Source organism: Ruditapes philippinarum, unplaced genomic scaffold (assembly GCF_026571515.1).
Source record: "Ruditapes philippinarum isolate M1 unplaced genomic scaffold, ASM2657151v2 ctg3863_1_1_1_1, whole genome shotgun sequence".
In the NCBI taxonomy this organism is placed as follows: domain Eukaryota; kingdom Metazoa; phylum Mollusca; class Bivalvia; order Venerida; family Veneridae; genus Ruditapes; species Ruditapes philippinarum.
Genome location: NW_026856707.1, coordinates 14,318 through 27,961, shown reverse-complemented (window position 1 = coordinate 27,961; position 13,644 = coordinate 14,318). Strand labels below are relative to the sequence as shown.

Sequence of the window (13,644 nt, the reverse complement as noted above, 5' to 3'; positions counted from 1 at the left end):
ATATTATTTGCAATGTGAGAGCGGAGAATACATTGTATGTAATTGCTGGTATATGATAAGAGTCAATTTTTAAGAAAGCATACACAATGTTTTTTATCTTTGAAACAATACACTTACTTTTATACCCGCGTAATAGCTTTTACTAAACACCGTATCTGTTACCCCGGCATCCATACCATCAGAAGTTAGAGCACTGACGCCACAATAAATCTTGAGCGAAGAGAAATGTCAAAAAACATCATCAATAAACAGAATATAATTATTTTTATTATGTTTAATAGTTATAACAACCGTTCAACGACCCAGTACATTAAATGAAAAATCACATAAATTATTTCAAGCGTTTTGTCTGAAAAGAAATGTTGACTATATATCTGGTACCCAAATGTCATTTTAAAAAGTTGATGTGCGTCTAATTAGTATTTTCAAAACAATTCATTCTACGTTATAATTGCAATATACTTAAATACAACAAACTCGTAATTTAAAACGTACACTTTGTAAATGTATTCTAAGTGGTATATGATGGTAATAGTGACTCCAAATGCTTTCCAACTCTCAACAATGGCACTGTTTGTCCTTGTCCATGTTTTGACTATTCTTTTCATTATTTAAAATGCATGAAATATAAATGAATTCAATATAGATAAGTTGTTTGAAGAAAATTGGCACAAGAGCTTTCCGAGGGGTAGCGTGCTTCACTTTTCAAGTCGTGGAACGTATGATGAAAGCACAGTAGAAAATTAGACATCTTGAACTATGTAAATTATAAAAATTGCACAAAGAATCCTCCCGTAATAGTGAACAAGTTTATAAAGTTTAAAGTCAAAGTATGTGACGGCTTTTGAGCAAATCAATGAATGATAAACACAATGCAGGTATATAATACAGCAAAGTTACTTTCAGGGTTACATGTCTCTTAGAAATCCAATAAAATATTGTCAATGAACAAGTTTTCCGAGCTTATAGTGAATATCTTTGAAAGTTCTTGAGAAATTAACCTTAACAAGAAGGTCAGCAAGGGCAATACATCTCAATCTGAGCATCACAACCTTTATTCATAATCAGCTCAGTCTTCAAACGGACAACAAATACAAGGGATGATAAAAAAATAACCCGGACTGTGGCTGTCAATTGAAGAATTTCGACCTAACACTTGTTGTTATATATCACACTTAATTGGAAAGCAATATCTATTAACTGATACTATATCTAATCTGATAACGCAAATAGATTGTCCGTAACAGCGAATTTAAAAAATATTGTAACTCACAACCGGCGCAATGCGTAAATTTGCGCTGATGACAGGCTTTACAAGATACGTATATTTTACAGTATTGCACATTTAGATTTCAAAATGTACCAAAACGTCATGAGTCATGTCTATGACGTTGGCAGAAAATATGATTTCAATTAAACCACATATGCTTTGGCAGTCATAATTAAAAAAAACACTTGTAAAAGTAATAGCGCGTTCAAACTGATGTCGTCAGTACGTCCCAGAATTTGATCAATTAAAATATATTGTCAAAAGCAAAGCGAGAAACCGTATAAAACATACAATCGGATAATGGCTATCAAGGAAAAAGGTTAGTTAAGGAAGAGACTGAAAGAAGAAAGTTATAAGGACGTTGGTGACGTCAATCGTCGAGACGTAAGAAAATGATGTTCGACATAAGCTACGGGACGGTGCAGTCAATTTTAACTCAGGATTATAAACTGAGAAGGGTCAGTATATAATTGATATTATGTTTCCTTTGAAATCGTATTCATTATTTTCCTGGTCTACGTGTTAATGTTCTTATGGTTAAAGGAGGAGGTTTATTTATCAAGAATTTTGACAGAATTATGCCCCCTTTTCGACTTAGAATTTACGTTAAAATGTGTGTACTACCTCAAATATTTTCAAAGTCCATTTGCATATGGCTTTGAAACTTTGCACACTTATTCACCATTATGACCCAAACCTTTAGACAGGAGGAGGTAACTCTCGCGAGCATTTTGACAGAAAAATGCCCCCTTTTCGGCTCAAAATGTATGTTAAAGTTTGTTTTACACCTCAAATATTTTCAAAGTCCATTGACATATGAAACTTCGTACACTTAATCACCATCATGCCACCAATCTATAGACAGGAGGAGGTAACTCTATCAAGCCTTTTGACAGAGTTAAGCCCCTTTTCTCGACTTAGAATTTACGTGAAAGTATGCGTACCACTTCAGATATTTTCATATTTTCATAGGCCTTGGAGAGGCATATAACTGTAACATGGATTTTTAAAAAAAACATTGGTTCTTTTGTGAACTCAGAAAATTTTACATTATCAAGACTCTTTTACTATCAAGCACTGAGAATAGTCGAGCGTGCTGTATTACTAATAGTTCTTGTTAGTTAACAATGTGCACTTAAATTGATTTTCAGACCATTTTTTTTCTTTTATGTGACATAAAGTTTGTGCATTTCTAAACATCAATAAGACGTACTAAAAGGATTTGATAATTTAAGATTTTCAGGTTTGTTTGAATATAGTATTCATGCATATTGTGTCCGCATATCATGCATTCTACCCATTTCCTATAGACTTTCTATATGTATAAAACAACTGTGGTAAACTGTGGTAAACATTAACGTGGGAAATATGTTTTCCTGAGATAGTAATGAGAAATGATAAACGAGACGAGAAAGGTTCAACACTTGTGAATCCGTAGAAACAAACATCATTATTGTAGAGTATGAGAGAAGTACACAAGTATTTTATTTATTTCTTAAAACCGTTACTTACAGTGAAGCCCATGTCTATCGAATTGTCCTCAAGTACGCTCTCGTGAAAAAGCAGCTCATTTATTTCTGTTGTTGGACCATATGAAACAAGAAGGTCCCCGTTGACATACCTATAATTTATATGAACGAAGAAGCTGTATTGACATTGAAAAATATCCCTTGATAAACTTTTCTGATTCTGATAAAATGCTTAAGTATGTCTTCGGTCATCATCGCATTCTTTAATGATTGAAAAAGGGAGACACATAGGTATTGATAGAAATAAAAGATTTTGTTTCGTTTGTGAAATGAAAAAAAATGACTTTCATTTTATTTTAGTTTGTCCAACTTATAGTCATCTAAGAGAAAGTTGTATTAATAAAAAATATTATAATAATCCAATTTTGAACAAATTTCATGTATTAATGTCATCCAAAAAATAAGAGACAATATAATGTTTAGCTATGTTTATTTATTATGCTCTAAAGCTGAGGTCATCATAAGTGCAGTGTTAACATGTTGATTAATTTTATATGTCTATTAGTTATAGCAACAATCTAGATTATCTAGATTTAATACTTGAAGGTTATCTCCCTTATTTAAGGGCATATTTGAAATAATCTCATTTTGTTCCTGTTTTTCTTGTTTTTCGTTTCTTCAAGATGCAGGAACAGGCAAATTAAATAGTAACTCTTTATAATTTGCATTTATAAAACTTCTTACATACTTGTTTATATATGTTAATATGTTGATTACTGTAGATTTTCACCGTATGTGTGATTTTGTGTAATAATATGTAAATATGTTTTGTGTTAATTGTGATTTATAGGTCGTGCTTGTTATGTTAATTACTGTAGATTTCCACCATTTTTGTGATTATGTGTTATAATAATTATGTAAAAATGTTTTGTGTTTACTGTGATGTATGGGCTGGTGGTCTGAATCATCTTAATAAAGAATTTAAAGTTTCGCAAGTATGATTATATATTGAAAAAGCAAAAATGTAGGTGTTAACTGAAACGCAAGACAGCAGCTTGAAACTCATACAAATATTGATTTACAATCAACCTCTTGTATTAATTAAGCGTATTAATAATAGTTATTTTGCTTGCTTGTTGAATCACTGCCTTAAAAAACACTCTCACTTTATAGTTTTATCTTCACAATAAAACATATGTATCTAAATCAAAACCTCAAAAACAAACCTAAGGGTTACTTTCAGGGAAAGGAATTTTATTCAGTCGCCATGATTCCTTACAAGACCTCTTTTTGAATATTGACTTCGTTACAATAATTAATCATTAAACACTCGTCGGAACTTACCAGTTGACTTTATACAAATAGCCTTCTTGTACGTTGAATGAACATTTGAACTGAAAATATGGGTTAAAATTGACAGTTTCTCCAGCTAGAGGTGAGGTTTTTTCTGTGAATTTTAGCTCTGGTGCAATTCCAATGTCTCCAAGATTAACATCAGCAATATTATGGGTATTGAAAAGTTTGGAGTAATTTCCTGGAAAAAACCAAACTATATTTGAATCTATAATGTGTTTCAATGTGTCATACAAAGGTTCATAAAAAACTTAATGTATGATTAGACTGCTTACTGGACCATTAAACCTCAGAAATTCTTGTATTTTTATTTTTCAAAAGATTATATTTTTTATATACTTTTATTACTACTTACAGTTATTCAGTGGCTTTTAACCATAACACTCTTTTTCCTCTTTCATTTTGGTCTGTGTTTGGAGGTCAAATATGACTTTGTTTACATTTTCTAACTTTAATAACAAACATTTTGTGCCACTTGATTTAACATCATCTTTAAACAAGCTTTAAAACTGTTATTTAAATGTTTTAAAAATCATGGTTTCTGTCCTGTATAAAGAAGTAAAATTGTAATCGATGCTGAGGCATACAGTGCCTTTCAAGCATAATCGTTATAATGAGATAAATTGTGGGTCAAATTCGCAAGCTCCATAACTTTTGCGCCCATAGACAATACACATATATTTGCACATTTATACGCATGGTCTACATGGTATGTTCTTTAAAGATATTCATTTAAAGTGTTAACATGTTTTATCAATTTAAATGAGAGTATAAACAATTTACTGAAACAGAATGCACTGGAGGCCTTTGTTGGAGGCAGATAATACTGTATTTCATCTCCACATTTCCTTATCTTCACTTGATGCTTGATATCACAGGGATAAAAATAATCACGTTTGCAGGCCACAACATCTACAGGTACTTCGTTTAATGTATTAACCGGTGGATGTTTATCTACAAGGAAGAATTGTAGTTACATTATATATGCACGAAAATTGTGCTTAAATCTGCTTGCTCTAAGATTTTGCTTATTTTCTATTTATAAGCTAGGTAATAAACATCATTATTAAGTTAAAGAGTATCACAACAATGAACGTAGAATTTAAAAACATGTAGCTGCAAAAGTTTACGTATATTATTTCTTGCGAGATATACCTCTTAAGTAAACTGGATAGTATGTAGAACAGTTGGTATAGTAGGGCTTATCCGTCGAGTCAATCATTATAAATTGCCATCCATTATGTACAACACTGTACCACTCATAGTTCAGATTATTATCACTGATGCCAGGATTTCCATTCTCTCCCAGAAGCCTACTTGGTTGACGAAGCGGCATGTTGGATAGTGCTGTCAGATTGTCAGAACAGGTGCCTTCTGTCATGGCTTTAAATAATAGAAATACAAATTTTCATAGTTCTGGACCTCATATTGCATATTTTAATTTATAAGGTTATAAGGTTATTGTTTTGGTTAAAAAAATGCATCAGGTAAAGTTAAATACAATTTAGTTGTACATTTAACTCTTTAAAAAATTAGGTTTCATAACCAACAACATAGCTGAAGGTATGCTGCTTTGAGGTCAACTTTTTTTTGACTTTTTTCTAAAAGCAAACAAATAAACGGTTTGGTCACAAGTGTTGTTTTGTCCACAGATGAATCAAATCCGTACATAAATAACAAAATTATGGCAATTTCACCAAAATTCAATAATTTGACCATGACTGCAAAGGTCCTTTGAAGCTGAAGGTCAAGGTCAGATCAACCTTTAGAAGGTCTTGTCAGAAATGTTGTTTTGGATAGTCCATTGATTAATTATTAAGTAAAAGTCAATCATTTTGTCTTCAAAATCAGGGTCATAAAGCGAGCCGAGGTCAATCAATCAATAATAACAAAGTTATAGGCAGTTACAGCGAAAAATGAAAAATGAAAAAAAAAAAAAAACACAATAATTTGACCGACATGGTCAATGTCTATTTTGAGTAAAGGTCAAAAAAGGTCTTGGTTAACTTTCAGGTCTATTCTTAAAGATCATTATGCTCAAGTTTGAAGACAATCCATACATAAATTACAAAGTTGTAGCCACTAACAGCAAAATATAGACATGAGAAATCGACTTTGTACGAACAATATGTGGACCAAACAATATATACGTAATGATAATACATTAAATATATATATTTAAAGTAGTTGAACAAAGCGCAAATTTTATTTATCTTATTGTTAACGCCACGGCTGTAAGGCGCATGCATGCAAGTTTCTTGTACCCCCACCCCTTAATTCTCTTTAATCAAAAAATCAAAAATATAGATATGAATTAAATGATTGAAAAAGTAAAATGATGAATATCATTTAAATATATCACAGATCAATAGAAAAATATCTACTGGTTACCCCTTAAAAATGCTATATATTACAATAACTAGGTCTCCAACTCTTACTCGTTGTTCCGTTTAAATTTGCACTCGTTTATCTTCGGTTTTCTTAACTACCTGGTTTAATTTAGAGATTTCAAGCTTTTTTGTTGCAAATGTTATGAAAATAAAAATACACTTAAAGGCAACAGCATTATCATTACTATTATCTTGGGTTTTTTATAAAGATATTTGATGTTGAAGTGTCCGATAATGTCCCTCAAAGAAGATCTGGTTGCATTTTTGTTGACGGAACACCAGTCAGTGATAAATGCATTATTCCCAGTTACCGGTGTTAAATGTTAATGAAAATGGATCAATATTAAAATCGAATACTCCAAATAGTATATACATTTAACTATTACGAATTAAAAAAAACAACCGTAAATTCAAACCCGGAAGTAGACAAGTAAGGTAATGTTATATGTTTAATTAATATTACCTTTATTTCAACTTAAATATTCAATATTACCATTATACTTATTACTTGTAAATATACTCATAATTATGTCTATTATATATATTTAGAATTCACTCTTTGTTAAATTGAAATTCGGATTGTATTTTGGGCTGAAGGCCTTATATTACTAATAAACTCATTGTCATTGTCATTGTCATTGTAAGACACGGATGATATGAAAAAACTGCGTTAAAACCTGTGGAAAAACGAAGAACCAAGGTCCCTTAAATACAATATTAAAACGGCACATATATCAAAGTTATAAACTTATGTTTTTGCAGTTTTGTGCTAACCTTACCTTTTAATTTTCAACTGATATATTAAAGATATTTTATCAAAACATTATATATATGAATCAGAATTTACACTAAACAAAAGTTTAATAAAGACCCTTTACTTTTTACAGAATAGCCAAAGTACTGTTTGTGGTATTATATAATGTTAGTATTGACATGAAAGTGTAAAAATCCATTATATTGCCACAATATTCAATTTTTGTATACTATACAAAAACGCAGTGTCGCAAGGTTGATATTTTGTTTGTCTCATTTCAGTAATAATTTGTGAGTTTGGGTTAAACGGATTATTGATACATAACTAAGCATATCACGACGAAAATTATAATTTTTAACATAAGATTAAATTTATAAGGTTAAAAAAGAGTTAAATCTTAGAATACAGGTTTATTTCTTTTAAGTAGTCGATCAATTTTTCGGAGGGAACGAAGTCATAACGTTCTGAAATATAAAGGGGACATTACTGTTACCTCTCCTTTTAAACTTGAACAAGTTTGAAGTGATTTACTTTTGATAGTATTTGAGAAATTGACATTAGAAGCAAAAAAAAATAATTATGGAAGGAGCATGAAATTACAAAAATGAACTTTAGGATTACCTGTCCTTTGAAATGGTGACAATATTTGGTTGTGAACTATACGAGTATATCGAAGTTGAAATAAATAACTTTGATAGTGTGTGATAAAATAGATCTAACAATTTGGCTTAACAGGGCAAAATGTTAAGTTGAAAAAGTAAAACAACCTTGCACAAAATGATTTTATGATTATCTTATCTTTTGAAACGTCTTCCTTTTGTGACAACTGACATATTAGCCAAACTTGAAAGAAATTCTCTGTTTGATTAGCATGTTTGAATGGAAATATATAATAATTTTTAATGAATTTTGACTTTATAAGTCTGCAATTTTCATGTAATTTTGCTGTTTTTAATGCTTACACATATCGGCCTTTATGATTATATTTCTATGCATTTTAACTAAAACTGTGCATTGTTCTTCAACAATGCATTCAAAATTTAAAATATATACTTCCTTAATATAACCCTTTTCAGTAGTATAGTCGGGCGTGCGATATACTTAACGAAAACGGGTTGAATATCAACAAAAACAGACTTAAAATTGATATAGTATAGTTGTTTTAATCACTACCTTAAACCGTGTAAATCATCGCCGAGAGTTTTTAACTATAAAGTAATCTTAGGGAATAGGATTTATTTTGCTAACAAATTATATATTTTTGATATAAGGCAATTTAATTTTTGTATCATTATATAATGTGTTTAGATAATTCAAATTCAAAGTTGTGGTTGCAAATAGTTATACAGTACTCTCAGTAGAGTTAGTCCAACAAATTTACTACGAGTTGATTTATTGTATTATTTTATGTATGGACAATATTTTCCCTTGTCGACGTTGAAGCGATATTCAAACCCAGAAAAAAGCTTTGGATTTTGAAATACTTTGACTATCAGAAGGTTCTGAATCACCAGACAAGTGTTCATAACTTAAATCAGTTTCCTGTCGAATGCCGTCTAAAATCAGTTTAACTTCCTCTAAAATTTCCAGCGAAGAATTAAAGACGAATGTTCATTGGTCATTTTGCAAGTAAAACCACCAAGGAAAACTCACTAAGATATACGCAAAATGCTTTTTAGTTATTGACAGATGTACATGTATACAGAAAGACATTAAAACAAAACTTTGGAATTCAATCCATTTGTTAAGTATCCGAGTGGTATATCCAGAAAGCCCATTTTATAAGTTCTTTCTAAGGATGTGTAACTTTATCAATAAGCATAAAAGAGAAATCCTGGATAGTATGTCCTTGGGTATTAAAATGTTCAGAAACATTTGTAGTTGTTTCAGTTGGGAACATCGTTGACTAGTTTGTCCAACATTGTATTGTTTTGAAAATTGTTTACATGTAATCAAGTTTATAACATCAGATGATTTTACATGACATATCATACATTATATCATAACAAATGGAATGAATTCCAAAGCTTTGTTTTAATGTGTCTCTCTATACATCTGTCAATTATTTAGAAGTATGTTGTATAATTTTAGTCAGTTTTACAGGTATTTTTACCTCATTTTTTTGCAATTTAACTGCTTTTTTCACTAGTACAATGCATTTTAATTATTAAGTACCTACTGAGTTTATTTTACACAAGCACTTACTTAGTTAAAAATTTTGTCCAAAATAACGAGACCACTAATTACATTCACAGTCCTGTAAGTTTACTTATGCACTCGAAAATGTCGAAAATCACACTACCATAAAAGAAATCCGAACTTATGAGGTACCCTCAGTTTATGATGTTCTATAAGAAGTGTCCAATATATAATATGATCATTGGTATGCGACAGAAAGAAAAGGATAATAAATTCTGAAATTATAAACATATCAATTGAACACATAAACTTATTGAACATCATAACCTAAGGGTACCTAGTAATTTTTATATTTTAGTGTGTTTTTCGATATTTTCAGGTAACTTTGGTACACTTACAGGATAATGAATGTTATTGGTGGTCTCCTAACAATTTTTATATCTCAGTGAGTTATAAAATAAATTTAGTACGTTCTTATGTAAAATAAACTGTTCACTAGAATTAAACTACAAAGTTAAGGAACTATCCTGTACATTTTAATTTAGAGCTATCCTTTACATTTTATTTTATAATGGAAAGAACTATCCTGTACATTTTATTTTAGAGTATTTACATTAATGTCAAATGATTAGTACTATTCTGTCCCTTTTTATAGATGATGCACTGTTTCTAATTTCTTTCCTATTTCGTAAATTGCTCTTCTTTTTAATTGAAAATAAATCTCTCTTTCTATAAACAATGGTATAAATAACATGAAATAGATGCACATTAATACCGCTGTAACCTAACTTAAATGTTTAACAAGTAACAGAGAGAGCATCAAAACACGAGGCTATCTTATTTGTAGGAGGGGGTATCATAGGCAAAAATCAAAACACTTTCCCTATCGGAAAACATAAACCAATGTACGAGCATTTGAATATGATGTTTCTATCTTTATCCCTTTTCGTGTCATCATAAAAACGTAAACCCAAAACATAATGTAGCCAATCAACGAACATGCTCTATATTATCCCCTAGTGAAGTAACTGGAATGCAGCTAACGCACTATGCATTTACGGGTATACGATTTAACTCTGTAATGTATTCAAAAGAACGGCCTCAAAAATATAATACAATTATAATTGTTTATGAGAATCTGACAAAAATACAAAGGTCAAAATATATTTTTGTCAATTCTCTTTCTCGTGGCATTTAAATGGCAATAGATCTTTAGCCTTTGTAATACAATAATGCACGTTTATCGTTCATATGCTTAGGAAATAGATATCAATTCTGAGTGCATTAATGCACGTTATTCGTTAAAATGCGTAGTAATATAATCACGAAGGCCGATAATCACTCAGAATTTATCTATTTCCATTCTAACACGTCAAGAAAAATTATGATTATCATTATAAAGTTGGACTTTATGTTTGGTGGTTAAATTTGTTTTCGCCTGAGAGTTTCCAATAGAAACGTTCTTTAAAGGCTGTCGTTAAATCTGCCGTGTGCAGAAAAACATTTTAAGAATAACGAATTTTGAAAACGTTGATAAAACTTTGTTTGTTTATTTTATTTCACTCTATAATTTTTCAAGCGAAATACAAATTATTAAAATTGAAATAAATGTAAAACTTAACTCGTTTGCGACATTAAAATTGCGTACTTGATTTGATTGTTTTGCACGTGCTGTTTGGCGCTATATTGTGACGTCATGTAACAACACTTTAAACGTCTGTATAGCGTTAACGACTGAATTAAAGATATTGGTGTGCGGATTCATTTTCTTAGTTACACCATTTTCTTTCATTGTAGATAGTTTGCACAACAAAATTCGACAAAAAATTGTCTTTTATTTATCAGATTTTTCAAACAAAATGGCGCCCTCAATGTGAAAATACACAGGGAGATAATAAGAACGGCGAGTGCATTGTTGCAGAATAATGCACGCTTCGGGCCTTCTTTGTTTATATAGAAACAATTTCCGATAGTGTTAGAATTTGTAATAAATCTCTAATGCCTATATTTCCTTTGTACTCAATTCTCCAAAAATACATTCTAAATTGATATAAATATATTTACTAAATATAAGAAACTACATTTTTAAATGTAACACAGGAAAAACATGCACATTAAATACATAATTAAAAGCCATTGTCTTACCTGTAAAAAGTCCAATCCAAAGAACAAACAGATCAACAAACACATACATATTTCACAGTAAATGTCTATTTGTAATTGTTCCTTCCGAAATTACAAATCTTTTTTACACATTCTGATATATTTAACTAACAAAATGGTGATACGTATATGACAAATGCACAAAATAACCGGTTATTAAGAAGCGTTATTGTACAATGTGATCTAACATTAGGTAATTTCAAGAAGATATGAGATTAATATATTTATCCTGTTTGACAAACATTAACCAATGTGAATCAGTCTTAGCTATTCTAAAACATAATAATACGATAATAAATATCGCCTTTCAAAAAAATATATAATCATTGATTGTACTGCGATTTCAACGCCACATCGATTAGGAAAAAAATTATTGCCAATTAACTGTCAAACACCGTTTAAACTATAATATTAGAAACTTGTTACAACTAATTTCTAAATATAAGTTTAATATCTTTTAACCTAATCCTACAGCCAAAACATGCATAAATTCAAACAGTATGTTAGCTTACCAGACTTTTGTATTCTCACCAGATATTATTTTATGTATAATAAGATAAGATTCCAATTTTGTTTAAAGTTCGCTTTTGTCAGTTGTTAAGGGAATACTAGAATTGATAGGCTTTTACAGAGGTGAAATGTCATTCAAATAGGATGATATATTTTCGGTTGAGTTTTACGCCAAACCAACATATAAGAGATTTTGTGGTGACTTTTACAGCTTTATTTGTGCCGTGCATTATTTCAGGCACGGGCGGGTACTTAAATAGAGGCACCGACTTCCGTAAGCTTGCCTGATAGCTTCCTCACATTCAAAAAATGTTGGTGGGATCCGAAACCACAGCGGTAACAGGCAAGTGGTTTGAAGTCAAGAACCACTCGGCCAGAGACGTCCTTCAATTACCTACCTATTTTTTGCCGAAAGTCATGAAAACAACGTAAATATTTCAAATAATATGACTCAAAAGAATCAATTGTGGCTTATCAATATCATAACCTTACATTTAAAGTGGCGTGTGTAATTTTGAAACATTTCTTTACCAAGATATTTCTTCATTTTTTAAGTTTGATTATATCAAAAACAAAGACGATGTAGTCATATATTATATATCGTTAGTGTTGTATTTATGATTAATTATGAATTAATTTGTCGTTTTTTTCTGTTTTGTATTACATTCTTACACTATCGGATTTTTTTCTATATAAACAAAGAAGGCCAGAAGCGTGCATTATTCTACAACAATGCACTCGCCGTTCTTATTATCTCCTTGTATATTTTCAAGCAGACACATTGTTTGAATACAAAACAGTTTTTTCTCGAATTTTGTTTTGAAAACTATCATGAATGAAAGAAAATGGTCTAACTAAGAAAATGAATCCGAACACCAATATCTTTAATTCGGTCGTTAACGCTGTATAAACGTTTAAAGTGTTGTTTACCTGACGTCACAATGTAGCGCCAAACAGCACGTACAAAAACAATCAAAACAAGAACACTTTTTCAAGATCGCAAACCAGTGGATTTTCACATTTATTTACTATAAATACTCTATTTTTGCTTGCAAAATCTAAAGTGAAATAAAATAGACACAACAAAAGTTATCAACGTTTTCAAAATTTAAAATGTTTCTGCAAACGGTACACTTAACGACCGTTTATTTTCAACCGACCGGAACAGCCTTAAAAAAACGTTTCTATTGGAAACTCTGAGGCGAAAAAAATTCCACCACCAAACATATAGTCCAACTATATATTTTCCTTGACGTGTTAGAATGGAAATATGTATATCAATTTTTCGTGCATTGTATTATAATAATGCACGGTTTTCGTTCAAATGCTTTGTAATTAATCACTCAGGCCTATCGGCCTTCGTGATTATATTCCTCCTTATATAACTCAAACCGTGCATTATTCTACAACAATGCACTCATAATTGATATCTATTTCCTAAATAAACTAAGCTGGGAGAAAATTTGAATTCATGGAAAATTGTAATCATTGTTTTTCTTTATCAGTATGTTAAATAACCTTGAACTTCTTTACCAACACAATGATATTTCACCGACATAATAATACTTAACTGCTGTTTGACATGGATTTTGTTTT

The 13,644-nt window shown here is 30.5% G+C and overlaps 1 protein-coding gene across 8 annotated transcripts in view; it reads right to left on the bottom strand.

The window, feature by feature from the left end:
* LOC132747457 (neurogenic locus Notch protein-like) overlaps positions 1-11,806 on the bottom strand; it is a 59,620-nt gene extending 47,814 nt beyond the window's left edge. For 4 of the 8 annotated variants that reach the window (XM_060736842.1, XM_060736844.1, XM_060736843.1 and 1 more), the window contains exons 1-6: positions 11,521-11,804; positions 5,248-5,475; positions 4,876-5,046; positions 4,084-4,273; positions 2,783-2,891; positions 118-210 (exon numbers count right to left, since the gene is read on the bottom strand). In XM_060736842.1, the coding sequence (XP_060592825.1) occupies positions 118-210; positions 2,783-2,891; positions 4,084-4,273; positions 4,876-5,046; positions 5,248-5,475; positions 11,521-11,569 (840 nt within the window). In that variant the 5' untranslated portion in view covers positions 11,570-11,804. Of the gene's footprint in view, positions 1-117; positions 211-2,782; positions 2,892-4,083; positions 4,274-4,875; positions 5,047-5,247; positions 5,476-11,520 lie in introns of all 8 variants that reach the window. The other 4 variants (XM_060736845.1, XM_060736846.1, XM_060736848.1 and 1 more) reach the window with 2 other exon arrangements.
* Between the last annotated feature and the right edge of the window lie 1,838 nt (positions 11,807-13,644).